Source organism: Alexandromys fortis, unplaced genomic scaffold, assembly GCF_014885135.2.
Source record: "Alexandromys fortis isolate MF-2015 unplaced genomic scaffold, M_Fortis_MF-2015_v1.1 scaffold_122, whole genome shotgun sequence".
Lineage (NCBI taxonomy): Eukaryota > Metazoa > Chordata > Mammalia > Rodentia > Cricetidae > Alexandromys > Alexandromys fortis.
The window spans coordinates 4,949,496-4,970,805 of NW_026068004.1; the positions used below are offsets into that span (position 1 = coordinate 4,949,496).

The following is a 21,310-nucleotide window of genomic DNA, read 5'->3' on the forward strand; positions in this document are numbered from 1 at the left end:
AGGACTGCTGTGATTCCAGATGCTTGTCACAGTGGCTGGCTTTTGTTTTGTCTTGTTTCATTTTGTTTTTCTGAGACAGTGTCTCTCTATATAGCCCGTTCTGTCCTGGAACTCACTCTGTAGACCAGGCAGACCTCACAGATCTCTGCCTCCCAAGGGCTGGAATTAAATGTGTGTGCCATCACTGCCCGCTGACTTTAACTGTGAGTTCCTAGTACTGACCTCTGTCTTCATTCAGACTTGGGTGGTAAGTGCTTTTCTGTGCCGAGCCACCTCGCCAGCCTTTGAGTATGTTCTCAGCGTCACACCAGCAGGAGTTGTTGGAGGAGAGGACGGAGAATTGAAGGAGCAGGGGAGCCAGTCAGCCGAGGAGCGGGGTGGTCTGAAGTGAACACAGAAGCAGACCTTTGAACACATCTTACCCTGTGTGCCCACACACAACCGGTGGAGTCGACAGCTGGGTGATTGCTGTGAAGGGGTGGAGAACAGGAAGGGAGGGAGGAGAGAGGGGTGGCTGCAGGTGCCTGAGTTACTCCTCTGAGACCTCGGAAGGATGTTCATTTGGTGAAGGTACCAGACCGTGATCGAGGGGGAGCAAGGCTGTTATTGCAGAGGGGTGAAAAGAGGAGATCAATTTTGAGGTCTGCAGTGTCGAGTTGAGCAGCTAGTAGGCCGCCTGGCATAGGGTGGGTATCACAGCAGCTTTTGGAGGCTACTCCAACCCAGGGTTCTTTGGAAACTGGGCTCTGGTGATCCCCAGCATGAAGAGCAGATCATGCTGCTTCTGAGTCACTTAGAGTCCCAGGGGACAACCCCACCCTCCCCACCCGGAAGCCAGAGTACAGCTGGGGAGGACACAGGCTCTCCAAAGTGTGGCATGGTGAGTCAGGACAGAGCCAGTCCACAGCGGGGGGGGGGGGGGGGGGGGGGGGGGGGGGGNGGGGGGGGGGGGGGCGGGGGGGGGGGGGGGGGGGGGGGGCGAGGCGGGGGGCTCTTCATGCCCTCTGAGGTTCGAGAAAAATCATCCCTGGTAGTTGACCTGGGTTTCACGCCGTAGCCCCTTCGTGCTTCCAGCTCGCTGTGCTCTAACCGCAGCCTGTGGCAGTCCTTCTCCTTGTCTGGTTCCTAAGATTCCAGGTTAGCCCCATGGTGTTAAAGAACAGTGGAGTGTTCTTTAACTCGAGGCTGAGGCTGTTTTGGAGTAAAGCCTGAGATAGCATCAAGCTCCAGTTGGTGGCTGGGGAGCCAGAGCCTGTTCATGGAACAAGGTGGCAGATTTATGATTAACTTTAGTCTGTAGTTCCTGTACCTGTAGGCTGCTTGGACCATGAGGGAATTCATGTTGTGTTTTTTATAATCCACTCTTCCAATGTGTGTTAAGCATCTGCCACATCCCAGGCTCAGCTAGACATCTACCCAGTCCTCATGTAGCATCATGAGGTACACACGGTCATTTTGAAAGAGCCACGGGAAACTAGTGACGACACAGTATGTCGGAGCACAGATGGTGCGGGGGTAACATTAGTGCAGGTCAGAGATGCGGGAGAGTGGCTTGTGAGGAGCGGCAGCAGTGTTAAGAGCCAGGGTGCTGGCGAGGGTACAGTATAGCATCTCGGGTGGAAGGACTAGCCGTGCAAAGGCCCTGAGCTAGGAGCATGGGTAGCACGTGTGAAGAGGTGTGTTTGCAGTAGTGTCTGGGTAGGGTTTGAGCCATCACCTTAGGGACATCACACATCACATCAACCAAAGGGGTTGTGAAGGACGGTACTTGCAATGCCCCCTAATAATTAATGGGGGCAGTTTGTTTGGAGTGAAGGGCCTCTGGAAAGTTCAGTCCTTGTGCCCTTCTCGTGAGAAGCTAGTGCCCAGGGCATTGGGGAGTGTTGCTCAGGAGTCTAGGGCCCAGGGCCATCAACTTCCTATAAAGTCTCTGCCCAGATGCTATGACACATTCCTGGACTGTGTACATTAGTATGTGTGATTTGACTGGTTTCAGGGAAATCCTGAAGGTTAGTTCCTAGAGTTTTGGGTAAGGTATACCATGGTATGTAGGCATGGTGAGCATGCCTGTAATCTTAGTGCCTGGGAAGCTGAGGCAGGAGATTGTTGCAGATTCGAGAACGGAACAACCAAAGAAAAAGACAGTATTATCTAGAAACCAGTTGACTTGGTGCTCAGGTGAACAGAGTTTACAGAGGAAACATGGCCCTGACTGAAATGTTGGAAAGGCCTGTTTCAACTTCCTCTCAGTCCTGCTTTTCCCCCACTTAACCCCCTTCCCCGCTGTGCCCGTGAAGGGGAGCTTATCAGACCTGTCAGTGCAGTCTGTGAGTAACCCAGGCTGTTTCTTCCAGCGTGCTAAGGGGGCCTTGCTGAGCATCACGGCCGGCCAGAAGGTCATCAGCAAGCACAAGAACGGGCGCTTCTACCAGTGCGAGGTGGTCAGACTCACCACCGAGACCTTCTACGAAGTCAACTTTGATGATGGCTCCTTCAGTGACAACCTTTATCCCGAGGACATAGTGGTAATGTCTGGGAGCAGTTGGGGGTTGGGATGTCTCAGTGTTTCTAGCTGCTTGACTGTGGTCTCTTCCCCATCCCCTTTGGTTCCCAAACAGATGAAGCATTCATTCCCCGGTTCCTTTTCAAGGAAGAGTTTAAGTGCTAGGGTGCACTGCTTCCTTCCCCTAGAAGTTCATGGGAGTCAGCATTTTCTGTAGTTCTTTGAAGTATGTGTATATCTCAGGCTAAACTATCCCTGGTGGCATCTAGTGTAGGATGTGAGCCCGCACTATAGAAGCAAACCAGTTATGTGTGATACAGCTTCATTGCATAATATCTGTGATTTTTTCAAAAGAATGATCCAGCCCTCTCTTCCGCCATGCGTTATTGGGATGTGTATGTTGTTTTCTCTGGGCTCTTGTTAGGTGAGGGTTTCAGAGCTACCCAGAAACTCCTCACACCCGAGACACCAGAGCCCTACCTGGAACTGGGCCTGTGTTTCCTGGCTCAGTATTCAGTGCTGAGCTCAGGTTCCTCAGCTTTTGCCCTTCCTTTTCACGTGTTGAGCCTAAGCACGCAGCCCAGAAGAGCAAAGCCATCCCTGTGGACGGTTTGGGTCTCCCTCCACACGTTTAGACTACACCAGCAGCTTCGTTGCCAAACAGATTATTAATGGTGTCCTATTGCTATGGCAAAACACCATGACCGAGGCAACTTAGAAAAGAAGGCACTTAATTTGGGGCTTGTATTTTCAGAGTCCACAGTGCAAAGGCATGGCAGCAAGAACAACTAAGAGTTCACTGCTTGATCTGCACACCTGACACAGGGTGACACACACACACAACACACACACCATGGCTAAGAGTCTTGAAAGCTCGGAGCCCTCCCCCAGAGTAATACACCTTCTCCATCTAGGCCGCATCTCCTAATCCTGCCCAAGCAGTTCACCAACCAAGACCATGCAATAAATGTGGGCTCGGGGGACCATTCTCATTCAAACCACTATTTCATCACTGCTCTGAGACCTGGCCTTTTTACCCCTTGAAATTTTGTATGCCCAGTGGTAACGATACAGTAGAATCTACGAAAGCTTCGTGTCTTTGCTTTGATTTGCGCACATGGCCTGCTTTTTATGCGCATCATAGATTTTGCTGGGAATGGCAACATGACAAAAAGGCTAGTGGTTTGTTCTTTCTTATTTATTTATTTCTTTTTCTTCTTGGGGGGGGGCGGTGATGGCATGAGGGCCAGAGCTACATCCCAAGGCATTGTGTTTTTCGTTTTACACCAGGCTACACTGCTTAACCAAAACTGGACTACTCAGGCTCCTGTGCCCGCCCCCTGGCTGTGCATCACCACGCTCAGCTAGATGATTTTTCCTTCCATGTCTGTCTCAAGACTGTATTCCCTAGAGCACGCTCACATACAGTCCAAGGACTCCTCATAGCAGATCTCGGGGAAGCTTCAGAAGCACCGCTGGGAGGACACAGGGACCGTGGATTCTAGAGCCCACACCCACCTCTTCTGTGTGCTTGCTATGTTTGCTAAGTTTACCATACCCGTTTGGTGGTGTTCTTTGTTTTTGCTCACCTAGAAGCAGCAGGGATTGGGCAGATGAAATGAAGCCAACCCTGTGACTTTATTGCCACTTTCTACCTAGACAAGCTGCTTTTCCTGGGTCCCATCAGCAGGAGCCTATCCTGGCCCTTCCTCCCTAAGCTGGGGTCGCTCCCACTGTGACCGGGTGGAGCCACTCTTCACTCCCCTCTGCTCTTTCTTCAGAGTCAGGACTGTCTCCAGCTGGGGCCTCCTGCTGAAGGCGAAGTGGTTCAAGTGAGATGGACAGATGGTCAAGTCTATGGGGCCAAGTTTGTGGCCTCCCACCCCATCCAGATGTACCAGGTAGCCAAAGGTTCTTGAATGGGAGCTTGAATGTGGGAGGGTACTTTATTAATTCAGCGTTTCCTCTTGGGCAGGCGGCTTGTCTTTGCTCTTGGGAACTTGCAGGTCCTAACAGTCCTCACAGATCTGGAGCTCTGCCTTGCATCCACTGGGCTTTACGACACGGCTGTCCTTCCTACCACGCTCCTTCCTCTAGCTATAGGAGATTGCCACTGTGCGCACAGGTCCAGCAAGGCTCCGGTACCCTAGCTAAAGGCCTTTGTTTGCTTGGCAGGTGGAGTTTGAGGATGGCTCACAGCTTGTGGTTAAGAGAGATGACGTATACACACTGGATGAGGAGCTTCCCAAGAGAGTCAAGTCTAGACTGGTGAGTGTATGCTTCCTGTGCCCTCAGCTCCTGTCTCAGCGGGGACAAGAACAAGGCAGAAGCATGCCCTTTTGGTGGTTCTGGGTCCAAGTGGTCACAGAGTGATCATTTACTTACCTTTTGTCTTGTAGTCGGTAGCTTCAGACATGCGCTTCAATGAGATTTTCACAGAGAAGGAAGTAAAGCAAGAAAAGAAAAGGCAACGGGTCATCAACTCGAGGTACCGGGAGGATTACATCGAGCCAGCACTATACCGAGCCATCATGGAGTAGATGCTTCCTGGGTCTAAGAGGTTCCCAGCCATCAAGGCGAGAGCACTCAAGGGTTCCACAGCACAGCAGATACTTGGAACTCAGAAGTCTCAAAAAGCAAAACTGTACAAAGAAAAGGAATGAAATGTACGACCCCATCACCTTCTCACTCCACCCTCATTGGATTCTGTCATGAAGACAAGCCTTTCGGGATACTTGGCAACAGTGCTGATCTCCCACTGAGGGGCCGACACTGGAATGCCGTGACTGCATCGGGGGCCCCCCAGTCCAAACAGGGGTCAGCTGTGCCTGCTGGGCCGATTGCCCTGTTCCTGGCCCAGAATGTAGCTTCCTTCCGCCCACCTGCATCAGCAAGGCAGAGGTGCTGGTGCTTGCCCTGATCCCCTTTTGTATTTATGTGTGTGTGTGTGTGTGTGTGTGTGTGTGTGTGTGTGTGTGTGTGTGTGCATGTGTGAGTGTATGTGCGTGCGAATGCTCGTGTGCTTGATCTGGACCAGCTTCTGACAGCCCCTAGCCTTCACTTTCTTCTTTGCCTCTGCAGGGCAAACAAAATGTGAAATTGTGCCCTCAGCTGAGCTGAGTCAGGGCCTGGGGGATGGCTGGAGTGGGTACCATCTGTCCCTGCTTGGACTGGTTTCAGGAGAGGGCTGGCGAAGCCGCAGGATTGAGGCGCTAAGGAGCTGACTGCCACCTCTTTGTCTGCCCTTGAAGTAGAACTCAGAGGTTACCTACTATGTGCCCACAAACTTTAGGCATGGAGTCCCCGTGGCACAGTATTAGAGGGTGTGGGTGGGGACTACCTTGAAGGGAGAATTTTAATGATGGAAACAGGCAGAGCCTGGTGGGTGATTTTTGTCCAGAGGAAATTACAGTTATGCAGGGGCTATCGGGTTAGGATGAACTGGGGCCACTGGAGGCCTGGGGCAGGTGTAGCTTTGCCCTTGATCAGGGGTGGGGGGGATTGATTGAGGGTGGGGGGTGGGACTAGAGGGCAACATTGAAGGGGTTAAACAGGTTTTTGCTCCTCTTGAATTTGTTTGCCTGGGCCCAGTATTGGAGGGCTTCATACCTTGCTCTGTATACAGGAGTCAGATTTATAATACTTCCCCTTTTTTGTTACGTATGAACTCTATAAACCAAATTATTTTGAAAACTGGTGCATTAACTTGTCCTTAGCAATAAAATGTATTGAACAGAGGATGCACTGTGGTCTGCCCCACGGAGCCCAAGTGGCCCAGGGTCAGGCTCTGGAGCAGGGCTTGGGAAGCTGTCCACACAGGTGGGTGCGGTCCTTCTGTATTAGGCATCCAGGACCTGTAGCTACTGGTGCCTCTTCCTGCTGCTCCTGGAGGAGGTATTGGAAACTGTTAGGCAGCGGTCTTCTCAGGAACCCCATCTGGTGGCCGCCATTCGTGTAGAACCGGGAGTGTATGCTTAGGTACTTGAAAAGCTGGAGACTTATTTTTCCTGTGGGGGTGCAGACGCTGCTCTCTGCGATGCCTATAGCTGTGGAGTGTAGTTGCCCAGGTGACTAGGTGAGCCCGAGCTGGGGAGTGTAGTTGCCCAGGTGACTAGGTGAGCCCGAGCTGGGGAGTGTAGTTGCCCAGGTGACTAGGTGAGCCCGAGCTGGGGAGTGTAGTTGCCCAGGTGACTAGGTGAGCCCGAGCTGGGGAGTGTAGTTGCCCAGGTGACTAGGTGAGCCCGAGCTGGGGAGTGTAGTTGCCCAGGTGACTAGGTGAGCCCGAGCTGGGGAGTGTAGTTGCCCAGGTGACTAGGTGAGCCCGAGCTGGGGAGTGTAGTTGCCCAGGTGACTAGGTGAGCCCGAGCTGGGGAGTGTAGTTGCCCAGGTGACTAGGTGAGCCCGAGCTGGGGAGTGTAGTTGCCCAGGTGACTAGGTGAGCCCGAGCTGGGGAGTGTAGTTGCCCAGGTGACTAGGTGAGCCCGAGCTGGGGAGTGTAGTTGCCCAGGTGACTAGGTGAGCCCGAGCTGGGGAGTGTAGTTGCCCAGGTGACTAGGTGAGCCTGAGCTGGGGAGTGTAGTTGCCCAGGTGACTAGGTGAGCCTGAGCTGGGGAGTGTAGTTGCCCAGGTGACTAGGTGAGCCTGATCTGGGCAGTGTAGTTGCCCAGGTGACTAGGTGACCCTGATCTGGGCAGTGTAGTTGCCCAGGTGACTAGGTGAGCCCGAGCTGTGGAGTGTAGTTGCCCAGGTGACTAGGTGACCCTGATCTGGGCAGTGTAGTTGCCCAGGTAACTAGGTGAGCCCAAGCTGTGGAACAGTTGTAGGACTTCTGCACAGTGTAGCTGCTCCAGCTGGCCTCACTTGTGCTCCTGCAGTGGACCATGTGCCTACAGAAAGGCGCAGTGCTTCTTTGTATCCCTGGAACCTGGGAGGTGGCTACTGCTTGGTATTGGTTATGGAGAAAGGGAAGAAGAGTTGGAAAAATGCTTTTCGAAGTTAACTCCACAGAGCCAAGGAAAGGAGGCTGACCTCTGTTCTTCCCCAGAGATTCTCAGGTGGGTATGGCTGGGGAAACCAGGCAGGGCTAAGCTTTCCTGGAATGGTAAGTGGGACCCAGAAGCACACATCTTCAGGAGGGAGGAACACAACTTTTTCAGACACCCATAGTTCCTATGATGTTGAAGGACCTGCTAATTGGGTGCTTGGTGTAATCCCAGCTCTGTGGGAACTGAAGACTGAATTTAAGTCTTTGTATTAGCAAACATCCATCCATAGCCCTTTCCACTCTCCCCCAAAGATGGACCCACCATGGGATGGAGAGATGGCTTAGCCATTAAGAGCACTTGCTCTTACAGGAGATCCAGGTTCAGTTCCCAACTACCCATTTGGTGACTGGCATCTGCCCATAACTCCAGTTCTAGGGATTCTAAGGTCCTCTTCTGGCCTCTATAGGCACCAGAACATACATGCATAGTAAAAGAACAAAAGCACAGGAGCCCACCAAGTTGTCCAGGCTGGTCTTGAGTGTTTAATCCTGCTTCAGTTTACAGAGTAGTTAAGTATACACCATCTCTACCATGCTTGGCTAAGTCGGCCATTTAAAAACACGTGGCCAGTGGAATAGCTGTAAGAAAACTCCAGCTCAAACACGTGGTGGGACTTTCCCAAATCTCACGAAACTGTCCTGTGGGGTTTTTGTTCTGGGCCTTGAACTTTTAAATTTGGTTCTTTGCTAGACACTTCTAGCCTGCGCAGTCAAGTCTGGGCTCATGAATGACCACAGCCAAAGGTTGCATGAGCTTCACGGCAGCTTTTTGCCAAAGCAAAAGATCGCCTTATGAAGAGTTGGGTGCAGTGTTTGGGTTGGCATCCAAGAGTGGCAGGCTAAGTCCCCACCTCCTCTTCGGGGAAATTCTGAATTAAATTCTGCCCTAGGTGGTTTATGTGCTCTGCTGCGTAATGAGGAGCGACCTCCTGAACTGCTGGTCATGTGGGTTGGCCTTGTGGCCCATCTGCGACATTTATGCGAGGCTCAACAATTCTAACGAGCGCGCTCTGGGTTTAGGTGGCCTCTTACTCTCACAGGATTGGACAGGGCCTTCAGAGGCTTCTGGGGGTCAGATCACGACCACTGGCACGTAGGAAACAAGCCCACGGGGGGCTGGGTCTTCCAGCGGCCCAGTCTGACAACAGAACGGTGGGGTAGGGATAGGAGACTTCCTCTGGGAACCAGAGGGGACCTGACCGCAGCAGGGCTGCGGCACGATCGGCAGCTCCACGCTGCGCTTCTCCCCAATCCCAACTCCCGCAGCCCGCGATGTGGGGCGGACTCGGCCTCTGACTTCCATTGGGTCTCCCGGGTCCGGGCCCGCCCACCCCTGCGGCGAAGCCCCGCATTGGCCTGCCCGGTGCCCCGCCCGGTTCCGGTTCGCCCATTGGTTGCTGATGCCCGACCCCCGGCGCGGCTGCCGAGGCGGACCGCGGGATTGGTGGTCCCGCCGCTGCGTCCTCACCATGGCGGCGCCCGTGCAGCCCGCCGCGTCCTGGGCACCCGCCGGGGTCCCCTCGGCTGTCCCCGCTATTCGGGCTGCAGCCACCTCCCCGCTCCGCGTGCGCCCTGGCGCCGCCCGACCCCGGCCTCCCTCTCCGCTGCGGTAAGGCCTGCCCCGCGCCCCGACGCAGTTCTCGGCCGCCGCGCCCCTCCCCCGGTCAGCGGCCCGATCTGCACTGGGGACCGAAGCCCGGGCCAGGGTGGGGGCCAGGCCTGAGGAGGGCCGTGCAAGCGGGGCCGAGCGCGCAGAGGTCACCTGCGTGCTGCGCCCCGGAGCGCGCGAGTCTGGGCGCAGAGGAGGGACGCGGTCACCCACTACCCGCTGTGGGACGAGCGCAGGAAAGTCCTGGGAAAAGCTAGCGGGAGTCAGCAAGAGTAGCGGTTGTCATCATAGCCTTCCCCGGGGCCAGATCCTCGGAGTGACCGGGTCAGTTTGTCAAAGTACGTCTTCTCGCTACCTTTCCTCCTGGAGTGTTTCCCCATTGTCTTCTCGGTGATCTTGTTTGCGAGAGAAAATCTTGGCGAGGTTGACAGATTTGGTTATGAGGATGTCCCACTGATGTGTTTAGACTCCTTTTTACAACAGCACTAATTTTTATGATTCCTCAATAAACCTCATTTTCGTTTGTTTTTCTCGCGTATGGGGAGGAAGTGAAAACGGTAAAACTGAGTCACCATAATTAGCCAAGGGAGTGACCCGGTGGCGGGAGACAGCTGTTATCCCAGAAAGTAAAGAGTACTTAACACATTTTGTGAGGCCCTTTGAGTTATTGGTACTGTAGGTAGTGTGCCATGAAGATAAAAAGCCCACGAATTAAGTTCCCGCTATGTAGCACCGTAGACGTCATGACGATTTCAGTTGTGTCCGTGAACTTTCAACTAAAGACTCCGGCGAATGGTAGCCCGGGATGTTAGGTACACACATGTAATAGTTAGCACGCAGAAGCCGAAACAGTGCTGGGCTACTAAAATAATACCTGGTCAACAAGAGCCACATAGCAAGACCAGTCTCAGAAGACAGAAAAAGAAAAAAAAAAAAAAAAGATTGAGGATTAAAAACTGGATCAGAACCTTGTAACCAAACAGGGGTTTCCCAGAATCTAAGGTAGGGGACATTTTGAAATACGAAGTGGTGCCAATTTCTCCTTTTCACAAGTCAGAAGTCTGTGTCTCATGACAAGTAAGTTATTAAGGATAAAACAAGGCAAGCGTTTCTTAGAGACTAATTGGTGCCCATAACAGTCAAGTGTCTACTGAGTACATGTTTTGTGCAAGGCATTGACTGGAGGGAAACTCTGACAATTAAACTAGAATCTGGAACATGTTCTCATGCCCTCTGTGTGAACAAAGCTTATGGTGTGGTTTCTAGAATTCCAAGACGGTAGGGGGGGAGGGCGTTAAGGAAGGGTTTTTGGAGGAACTGAAGTTTTGAGCTGAGCCACAGGGAGTGGCAAGGTTGCCTGGAGGAGAAGTGAGCCGAGGAAAAGTGGGGATGGGGAATGTGTAGGGGCACTCAGGAGTGTGTGTGGGTGCTTCCAGGGGTTTTTAGTAAAAAAAGAAGCAGAGACGAGGCTCTACAAAAGGCAAGCTAGGGGCTGGGGATGTAGTTCAGTTGCTAGAGTCCTTATCTGGCACACAAGGAGCCCTGGATTTGATCGTCAAGACCACATAAAAGGAGGTATGGTGGTACTCTTGCCTGTAGTCATATGTTGGAGGTGGAGACAGGAGGATTAGAAGTTCCAAGTCCTCCCTGCCTACATAGTGAGCTTGAGGCCAGCCTAGGCTGCTAGTGACCCGCTCTTAAACAGAAACAGAATCAGAAGGCAGGCTGAAGAGGCACCTTCGTCCTGTGAGGAGCAGGGGATAAACAGATGGCCGTATGGACCTGGACATCTCAGTCACTCAGTAAGCGGCGCTTAGGTTGTATTGTCACTGTTATAGTTAGCCTGAGCCACCACAAAGCTGTAGTCAGAGTGGCTTCTTGCCTTCATTTATTGGAGTCGTGCAGTTGGTGCCAGGTCCTAGGGCTGCCACCGCACTGCCCTGCCGTCCACTCTTAGGGTCATCACACTGGTTTGGGGCCTGCCGTTCCTGGGAATTGCCCCAGCAGCCCCCTGATGATGTTTTTCTTTCTCCCGGGTAATCCTCCCTCACCATTACCCATGGGCGCGCCACCCTGCTTTCGGCAGCTCCTTGCTGTTGGGTTAGGCCCTGGGCAGCCTGGTATCAGCAGCTTGCCATACCCTTTGATAGGTCACGTTTTCCAGGTCGGTAGAGCCCTTTGGCTTTGTGTTTTGTTGTTTGAGCTCCAGTGTATTTGCACATTTGGCTCTTTCGGTCTTAAATGACCCCCGTCCTTCTCAGTCATTGCCCCTGGCTGGCATTTTATGGCTGTTTGACCGGGAACTTCCTCTCTAAAAGCCTTTTTGTACTCCCCCTCCTTCTAAATGTGCTGTCTCTCTCTAATTCTGGGGCCTCTGCCGTGTGTGTGTGTGTGTGTGTGTGTGTGTGTGTGTGTGTGTGTGTGTGACAAGATCTTGTCTGGTGCAGGCTGGTCTTGTCTCTCTCTCTCTCTCTCTCTCTCTCTCTCTCTCTCTCTCTCTCTCTAAGCTTTTCGAGACAGGATTTCTCTGTGTAGCCCAGGCTGGCCTCAAACTCACAAAGATCTGCCTGCCTCTGCCTCCTGAGGGCTGCTATTAAAGGCATGTGCCACCACCACCCAACTCACTTTTTTTTCTTTTTAAACAAGACCTCGTGCAGCCCAAGTCAGCCTCAAACTCTGTGTTTAACTGAGGATGACCTTGAACGCAGAGTCTTCCTGTCCCCTCACCTCTGCCGTGCTGGGCTTAGAGATGGGGTCACCTGATCCCAAGCCCTCAAGTTTGCCCTTTTGCTGTAATTGCTTGCCTGTCTCCTCCACTCGTAGCATAAGATGCACTTTTTACAGGCATGGACTGTCTGCTCTGTTATCTGGCACAGTGTTTTTACCTAGTAGGTACTTGGCATATGTATTTTGTGTAGAAAATACTATTTTGATGCAGGCGATACTATAGTTACTGTCTGCTGCTCCTGTCCACTGTAATTACTGGTCTTGCAGTATACTTAAAAACTGTTCTAACTAAAAAGAAAAACAGGCAGAGGTGGGGCGGCTGGGGGTGACTCAGTTGGTAGAGTGCTGGTTTGTGAGGCTCCGAGTTCCATCCCCAGCACTTGTTGTAGTACATGCCTGTAACCCCAGCATTCTGAAGGTGGAAGCAGGAGGATCAGACGATGAAGATGGGGCCATCCAGATGTCTGAGTTGGTAAAGGCATTTGCTGCCAAGCCTCATGACCTGAGTTTGATTCCTGGAACACCCACATGTTAGAAGAGAAGAACTGACCCCTGCAGATGTCCTCTGTTTGGTGGGCAAACAAAATGAGACAAAAGTTTTTTTTTTAAAAAAAGTTGAAGCTATTTTTCAGCTGTTTGTGGATTTTGAGACCAGCCTGGGCTATGGGATCTTGTCCCCTACTTCCACCCTCAAAAAGAAAAGAAAATAGCCTTGAAGTGGGATAGCTACAAAAGCATCCTTTGTGCAATCAAAATATTTGTCGTAAAACAGGTAAATAAAGTTGGCTGTATGAGAAGATGCTTTCCCGGGAGATGTGGGGTATTGGTTTGAGCAGTTTAGAGTAAAGGAAGTCTCCATATCTTGGTGACTTAACAAAACCAAAGTTGACTCCCTGTTCTTGCTGCCCATTTGTCACAAGTATACAGAAAGCTGTCTGCTGGTCACACTAGCTCAGGGGTGGAGAAGGTTGGAAATGTGTGGTCGAGTGGGTACCAGCTTTTACAGCTTCCGTTCTGCCACTTTTACTCATATTTCATCCATCAAAGTGTGGCACATGGCCTTGCCTGACTTTAAAGCAGGGTCAGGAATGGCAGACTTCACTTACGACTAATGCAAAAAGTCCAAACTATTTTGGCTCTAAGGACTGACTTCTACATATCCTGTGGGTATCGGAGCTCAGACCATTGGAGATTAGGGCTAGTAAGTTAGATGGGCACTAGAGGCAAGTTTATAGACGTCAGCAAGAAACAGAAGGGCGGGTTCAGGGCCAAAACTCCATCACATCCTGTGTAAATACTCATAAGCTAAGGCCGGAAATACAATAAATCACACTCCAATTACAGCGCAGCCATCCCCTAAAGTATTACTGTTGTTTTGTCTTAAGACATAGTCTCATGTAGTTTTAGCTGACCTGGAATTTGAACTCCTGATCCTCCTGTTTGCAGTGTTCAAGTGCTCTAGCATTTTGGGGTGTCCAAAACTAAGAACAGTTAAATTAGCCTGGTACAGTAGCACACACCTGTACTTAGCACTCAGGAACAGAGACAGAAGGATGGAGAGTGTGAAGCTAGCCTCAGAAAAACCTGTCTCAAAAATGATTGACAGCAGCCGGGTGGTGGTGGCACACACCTTTAATCCCAGCACTTGGGAGGCAGAGGCAGGGGGATCTCTGTGAGTTTGAGGCCAGCCTAGTCTACAAGAGCGAGTTCCAGGACAGGCTTCAAAGCTACAGAGAAACCCTGTCTTGACCCCCCTCCCCCAATGATTAACAGGTGAGATATAGTTTAGTTAGTAAGTGTGCCTGGGGTGCACAGAGCTCCAGGTTCAGTGCCCGGCACTGTATGAACTGAGTGTATTGAAGCATGTCTCTAATCTAGCATTTGGTCGCAGAGGTAGGAGGTTGCAGTTGCAGGTCATCCTTGGCTGCGGAGTTGGAAGCCAGCCTGGAATACATGAAGCCCTGTTGAAAAACAGTACAGATGCATGCTACTGTGTCAGCCTAATTTACCTTTTTTAGTTTTGGATACTAAACTCAGAGTGCTATTTTATTTATTTAAAGAGAAACAATAAGTAGTCTACATCATATTTAAGCTTTTTCATTAAGAAGTCAAGGAGCGGGGAGGCAAAGGCAGGAGTCCTAGATTCAAGGGGCAGCCTGGGCTACATAAGTAAGACCCTGTCTCAGAATTTGAAATAAATAAAGTCAAGAGTATAATAATTTGAGATGCGTTTAATTGGTTTAATTGGATTTAAATGAGGTTTCAATCTTGGTGCTTGGATTCCTCTGCTAATAGAGAAGCTAAGTGCTTGTTGGAGCTGATTCGGGAGATAGAAGAGCTAACTTTCTGGCTTGGGTCTTGGCACCGTCACTAACTAGTTGTCTAATATTTAACAAGTGTTTTGTTTTGTTTCATGTTTTAACTTCCTGTGCTAGAGTTTGATCCCAAGGGTCTTGTACACGCTGGATGAGACCTGTGCCTCTGAACCACACCCCCCTGCCCAGTATCTATCTTGTCCTTTTTGAAACAGGGTCTCAGTATATGGACCAGGCTGGTCTCAGACTCACAGAAATCCTCCAGCCTCTGCCTCCCAAGTGCTGGGGTTAAAGGCCTGCGCCACCATATCTGGCTACTATGTATCCCTTACTGTCACACTTAGACGGTATTTAGCAGCTCTGCACCAGTCTCCAACATTGTAGTTTTACGGATTAGAAAGCTACATCCCTAGTTCATTGAGAGAAACCAGCAGTTGTGGTCCTGTCAGCTCTCTACCCATGGGTAGCTGTTTCCTAGGCTCCCTGAGGATACCCAGATCTGAGGATGTGCCGATCTCTTACATAAGATGGTCTAGTGTTTGCATATGACCACACACAGCCTCTCTGTACGTTGAATCACCTGTGACTATAGCCCATGATACAATGTAAATGCCTTGTAGACACTTCTTGTGCTCTGTTGTTTAGGGAACAAAGGCAAGAAAAATGGCCTTGTATGTTCGTTACAGACACTTGCTTCTTTCATTTGTCTTTTGTTGGTGGTTGACTTGGTCTTCACTGTGTAGTCCCTGAAGGTCTCAAACTTGTGGTAATCTTCCTATCTCTGTCTCCTGAGTGAAGATATTACTACTGGGCTTGACTCAACACATTCTTTTGTTTTGTTTGGTTTTGACACAAAGTCTCTGGCCTACATTGTCCTGGAATTCATTACACAGCTGAGGGTGACTTGAACTTCTCACCCTTCTGCTTCTACTTCCTGGTTGCTAAGCAGGCATATACCACATGCCCATCAAACATAATATGCTTACAAAATGTTGATTACATATGTGTGCATGGGTATGTGTGATATGTTTGTGTGTGCGTGTGAATGCAAGTACCTGCAGAGAGGAGAAAAGGGTATCGGAGCCAATGAAGCAGAGTGTCAGGGGGTTTTGAGCTCCCTGGTGTGGATGCTAGGAACTGAATTTGGGTGCTCTTCAAGAAATATACATAAAAAATTTAAATAGTATATTGTTATTTGTGTGGTAGCATGCCTATGGAAGTCAGAGAATGAGTTTGTGGGTTGATTCTCTTCCTCCACTTTTATGTGGGTTCTGGGGGTAGAAATTAGGTTCTCAGGCTTGCACGGCAAACCACTTCTGTCTACTCAACCACCTCTCCTGTTCCCAGACATTTATTTATTTATTTTAATAATTTCCATCTGTGGTTGATGGAATATGGAACCAGCAGAGATGGAGGACTGACCGCCTTAGAAGAAGGGCTGACACTTAGGGTTTTGTGGATGTCTTAAAGGGGCCAGGTGTCAGGTTGGATATCAAATAATGGTTTTCTAGAGAAATTATTACCTAATATGAAGTCTTAATTAACCATCAGTCATTGGGTAGATGTGAGTTTAAAGGGCTTTTCTCCACAGGAAGCCACATATGCCCAGGCCTAGAGACCCAAGCACGTGGTTGTATCCTGAGGCCGCTTGTGTGGTAGAAGAAGCGGCCCGTCTTCAGGCTGTGAATGGAAGGATGCAGAAGTCAGTCAAGAAGATTGAGCTAGGGCCTTGTGAGTTAAAGCTTCATCCTGAAGAGGATTAGGGGCCAGGGAAGGATTGGACTGTAGGAAATGACATTATCAGCTTTGCCTTTCGTGACCGCTGTGGAGAGGAGGGAACAGCGTGGCTATGGTGACTTAGGAAGCTCTGAGGTTTACAGCCACAATCCCGTGCCTCACTACCGGAGTCATGAAATATTTATAGATGAGATTCCGTGAGGTGAGAGTGGAGGAAGGATGCTGGAGGCCGAGCCTGTCAGATGACAGGTGTGTCTGCAGGGAAGTGCAGATAAGAGCGAACCAGAGAGACTTCAGTCAGCTTCATAGTTTCTGACTATCGACTGACCTATTGGTCTTCCTGACTTTCTTTCAGATTTGAGAATTGGAGATAAAATATCTTAACTTCCAAGGGTGTTATGATGACCGGCTAGAGCAGATGTAAAAGCCTGGGCCTGTGCCGGTAGATATGTAAGGGGTCTCTGTGTATGTTTCTGTCTGTCTGTCTTGTGTGTATAGATGTGTATGTGCATGTGGAGGCCAGGTGTTGCTCCTCAGGAGCTGTCCACATTGATTTTCTGAGACACGGTCCCCCTGACTTGGGGCTCTGTGACAAAGCTAAGCTGACTAGCCAGCTAACCCACGCAATCCTCCCGTCTCCCTACCGCTGGGATTCCAAACGTGCACTAATGGACACTTGTTTATGTGGGTCCTGTGGAATCAAACTTAGGTCTTTCTGCCCTTTACCACGGAGTCATGCCCACAGCCCCATAACGGACCTCTTGCAATAAAAACAGTGATTTTACTGTTGCTAACAGTTAGTAGATGGCTCCTCAGCCGTGGTGATGTTCATTAGCCTTAAATCCCCTCACTAAAGATAACCACCGTCTGCTTCATGGCTTTTTATGTCTTTGAAGGTGATTGATGCTGCTTGTCTGACAGTGTTAGGCATAAGGGAGTTATTCTTACATTAAGAAGGGAGAATTGATACGAATATTATACCAATTAAAACAGTGTTCTAAACGCTAACCAAGTCTGTTCCCGGACCACGTGCGGAAGCAGCACAGGGGTACCCACACGTCCTGCCGCTGGTGATAATATGATGTGCTGAGCCGCTTGTGTGTTTGCTTCTCCTCGGTCGTCTCCTGACTTCTTCCCCCTTGAGATTTTATTCCACTACTGTCTTCTGATGGCATTTTTCATAACGATGGTAATAGGGTTTAGTTCAGATTTTTTTTTTTCTGTCAGCTTCCTCTCTAGCCATCCTAGCTTGACACAAGCTGCTCCACTGAACTCTGCAGAGCTTAGCATATTTCGTTCTGGTGGCCCCGCATCTGTGGCCTTGTCAGTATTCACGTCTGTATCAGTTTCTCTTTCCTTCCTGTCAGAGTCTCCTTCAAAATAGTGAGAAGAGAGTGTTTGCTTCGTTTGCTTCCGTACAGGGTCTCTCCATGTAGCCCTGGCTGGCCTGGAACTCACAGAGCTCTTCCTGACTCTGCCTCCTGAGTGCTGGGACTAAAGGGGCGCGCCACCATGCCCAACAAGCCTTTTTTCCTTTTAAATCTTGTGATATGTGATTGTGTGTATATATGTGTTCATGTGTGTGCATACAGGCCTGGGGATGTCAGTCCTCACCTTTCATCTTGTTGGACGGGATGTCTGTTGACCTCTATGCCAAGCTAGCTGACCTGTGAACTTTTGGGGATTCTCTTGCTTCCTCCTCCCATCTCATAGAAGCCCCGGGTCACTTTGACATAGGTTCAGGGGATTTGAACTTGGGTCTTTATGCTTGCATAGTGAATGCTTTACCCACTGAGCTATCTCTCTGCCCAAAATGTATTGCGTGTATGTGTGTGTGTACATGTATGTGTGCTTGTGCACATGCTGTGTGCATAGGGAAGTCAAAGACCAGCTTTAATTGTTCCTCAGAAGCCACTGTCTTGTTTTGTGTGTGTGTGTGTGTGTGTTTCTTGTGAGGTAGGGTCTATTAGAACCTGGAGTTGACCAGTTAGTCTAGGCTGACTCTCTGGTGAGCCCCAGAAATCCACTAGGATCCTCCTGTCTTCCCCCTTCTCCCGCCCAGTGCCGAGATTATAGTGTTTGCGAGGCAGGCTTTACCCAGGAATTAGCTCCCAGCCTTTATTGCACCCTGTGTTTAGAAAGTCAGGCTAGTTGGGAAACCCTGTAACTAAGTGTTTCTGAGACATTTTGGCTTTAGGATTTCTTTTACAGTTAAAAATATTAAATACTCCCATAGAATGATCATCTTTGTAGGTTTTGTTGATTAATTTACTGTGTTTAGGTGTATTGAACGCATTGAAAGCTAGCAGAGGGCTGGTGGGATAGAGTTGCCTCCAGTTTCACCTCTCTCAGTCTCTATCTCACTGTGTCTGTCTGTCTGTCTGTCTCTCATACACACATCAATAAATCACTTTTAAAAAGTTATTAGCTACTGAGAAAACTCTAGCTCACAGGAATACGCAGGCATGGTTTCCAGTAGCTGTGAGAGCCTGAGAGCAGCCATTCCACATGTCATGTTTTGTAGCCCTACGACTCTGTCCGACCCTTAGTCCCATAAGCGAGTGAGAACGAGGAGGAATATCTTAGAAAGATTATGGGAGTAGAATCCCCAAAAGTTCTGGGATCACAGGTCCTTGGACTACACTTGGAGAACTGCTTACGTTTGTATGTGTGTGTGTGTATGTGTGTATATCGTGTGCGTGCATGTGTGTGTGTATATCGTGTGCGTGTGTGTGTATCGTGCACGTGTGTGTGGATGTGTGTAGTATGTGAACATGAAGTATGAGAGGGTTTATAGGATGCTTTCATGCACTTCTGCTAACACAGTAAGAAGAATGGTGACACTGAGTAAGCCGAATCTCCTCCGTGTACTCAGCCTGGCATCCTCGGAGAAGCTAATCTCCAGCCTTTGTTGAGACAGGTGCTTTGGCAGATGTGTGTACTTTTGGCACATCGGGTAGGCACCACGATCTGAAAACTAGGAAAACCAGTATTCCTGTGGGAGGAAAGCACTGCGGTTAAGCTGCAGAAGTCTTGTGAGGGCTTGGCAGGACCATGGCTGACGAAGTCTGCCTGCTTTCTCAGTACACACTGTGATTGATGGCCCTGCCCTGTGAATCTGATTGTTGGGAGCGTGGCCACGTCCACATCGGTGCCATTTAGAACGACAAGAGCCTGTACATTAGGAAGCGAGCGTGTCCCCACCGTCCTCCTGCACCGAGGAACCAGTGGCAGCACAGTGAAAGATTAGAGAGTGGTGGTGTCTTTGGGTCTACTGGTCGCTTAGCACTCTAGACATGTCACCCTTTGAAGGCCTGTGGCCTGAAGATGGCCTTGTCACAGTTCTGTCCTGTCTCCTCCGTGTTGTGGTTTGAGCCGTCTTTCTGACACAGGTCTGCATGTTTCTCCACAGAATCCCACAGCAGTTTCTCCTTGCCAGTGGGATAAGCTCGCATTCCCCAGCAGGACTTTGGTATCAGCTTCCCAGGCTCTGTTTAGCGTAGGCACCACCTCTCTGAAGTGCTCCTGAACCTCATAAACACCCATTAATTACGACCACCCCATAATGTCTGAGCCGTACTTATCTTGTGGTTGGCAGCAGTTATCCCTGGGCAGGTAAATAATGGCTTTGTTTGCTCTGATAAGATAGCACAGTCCAATGGGGCTGTTCTCAGCCCTGGACACAGTGGGTTTGTTCGCCTCACTCTGTCTGTGCTTGTTTTAAGACAGGATCTCTGTATAGCCCTGCCTGACCCGGAATTCATTATATAGACGAGGCTGGACCTGGAATTCATTATATAGACGAGGCTGGACCTGGAATTCATTATATAGACGAGGCTGGACCTGGAATTCATTATATAGACGAGGCTGGACCTGGAATTCATTATATAGATGAGGCTAGACCTGGAATTCATTATATAGACGAGGCTGGACTTGAACTCACAGAGATCCACCTGCCTCTGCCTCCTGAGTACTGGATATTAATGTTTCTTTCTTTGTTTTTAAAGATGAGTAGGTAAACAATACAGAGCTACTGCATAAGCCTAAACACACACAGTCTCCGAGAAAGAGCAGCAAGGAGTAATTAGCTCATATTTCTTTTTTTCTTTTAGAGACAGAGTTTCTGTGTGTAGACCAGGCTGTCTTCAAACTTGCTTTGTAGACCAGGCTAGCCTCAAAATCACAGAAATCTGTCTGCCTCTGTTCCCAAGTGCTGGGGATTAAAATTGCGTGTCACCACCTACCTGCTTGTCTGACATTCTAACCGGATACTGTTCAGCACACGTAAGAGCAGACCTGTTAAGGCTGTTCTTCCAGAGGACCCAGGTTCAGGTCCCAGCACTGCATCAGGTGTCTCACGACCCTCCGTCACTGCTCCAGGGGATCTATCTGATGCTTCTGACCTCTGCTGGCACCTGCACCCACGTGCGTATGCCCACACACAGACAAGTAGTCGGAAAAGGGAAACCTGGATGAATAAAGGGGAAAATGTTGTAGAATAATGGAACCCATCGTTAAGTCTGAAGATGTCACATTGCTTCAGTTGGGTTTTGCAAAGAAATACAACATTACGTTTTCTGTAAAGGCCCTAGTGTCTTCTTCAGTAACCCAGCTTTGATTCTAAGTGCTTCTTCTTTGCATCTGTGTTTCCAGGCTGGGTGACATGTTCCGCATCCCAGTGAGCTGGCCCGCACTCCTTAGGGGCACAGCCGTGCCCCTTTGTTTATGTATCACCAGCAGCTGCTTTTGAGTTCCAGTTTGGGTTCCAGTTTTCTGGGCATCCTGCCACCTCCCAGCCTTCCTTTCCACACCAGCTGCTACCCCTCTTTCAGGCTGCCCAGATAGACAGGGCCAGTTTCTCAAACACTGAAGTATACGTTTCTTCATCTGCACTCGGAATTCTTCTTGTTCTCGTAGATATCAAAGTTCCAAATAAAACTCATGTCTCCAACTTTTTCCTCTGAACAACATTGAGACAAACAAGTAGGGGAAATATATATTATTATTATATATTACTATATAATTATATACGTGTGTGTGTGCGTGTGTGCGTGCGTGCCAGTGTGAGCCACTGCTCTTAGTTTTTCATAAGCTCCTTCTAGCAAGAATGAGCAATTGAAATTGTATTTATTATTATTGCTGCATGTGTATGTACAGTGTGCGTGTAGATGCCTATGGACATAAGCCATGATGCCTGTGTGGAAGTCAGAGGTCAACCCTTGAGAATTGGTTCTCTTCCACTGCAGGAGGAGGATCTAATTCAGGTTATCAGGCTTACTCATTAAATGCTTTTTCCCAGTAGGCCATCTCACCGGCCTGTGTCCTACTTTTTTTTTTTTTTTTTTTTTTGGTTTTTCGAGACAGGGTTTTTTTTT

At 49.7% G+C, this 21,310-nt stretch overlaps 2 protein-coding genes across 8 annotated transcripts in view; both read left to right on the plus strand.

Moving 5' to 3' along the window:
- Window positions 1–6,202, plus strand: part of Kdm4a (lysine demethylase 4A) — a 42,155-nt gene extending 35,953 nt beyond the window's left edge. For all 4 annotated transcript variants that reach the window (XM_050161333.1, XM_050161334.1, XM_050161332.1 and 1 more), the window contains exons 19-22: window positions 2,355–2,525; window positions 4,285–4,404; window positions 4,679–4,771; window positions 4,903–6,202. In XM_050161333.1, the coding sequence (XP_050017290.1) occupies window positions 2,355–2,525; window positions 4,285–4,404; window positions 4,679–4,771; window positions 4,903–5,043 (525 nt within the window). In that variant the 3' untranslated portion in view covers window positions 5,044–6,202. The remainder of the gene's footprint in view (window positions 1–2,354; window positions 2,526–4,284; window positions 4,405–4,678; window positions 4,772–4,902) is intronic.
- Window positions 6,203–8,984: 2,782 nt separating this feature from the next.
- The window catches only part of St3gal3 (ST3 beta-galactoside alpha-2,3-sialyltransferase 3), a 212,641-nt gene continuing 200,315 nt past the window's right edge, over window positions 8,985–21,310 (plus strand). For 2 of the 4 annotated variants that reach the window (XM_050161335.1, XM_050161338.1), the window contains exon 1: window positions 8,992–9,156. The gene's annotated coding sequence lies outside the window, so the exon portion shown is untranslated. Of the gene's footprint in view, window positions 9,157–9,223; window positions 9,495–21,310 lie in introns of those variants that run through there. The other 2 variants (XM_050161339.1, XM_050161337.1) reach the window with 2 other exon arrangements.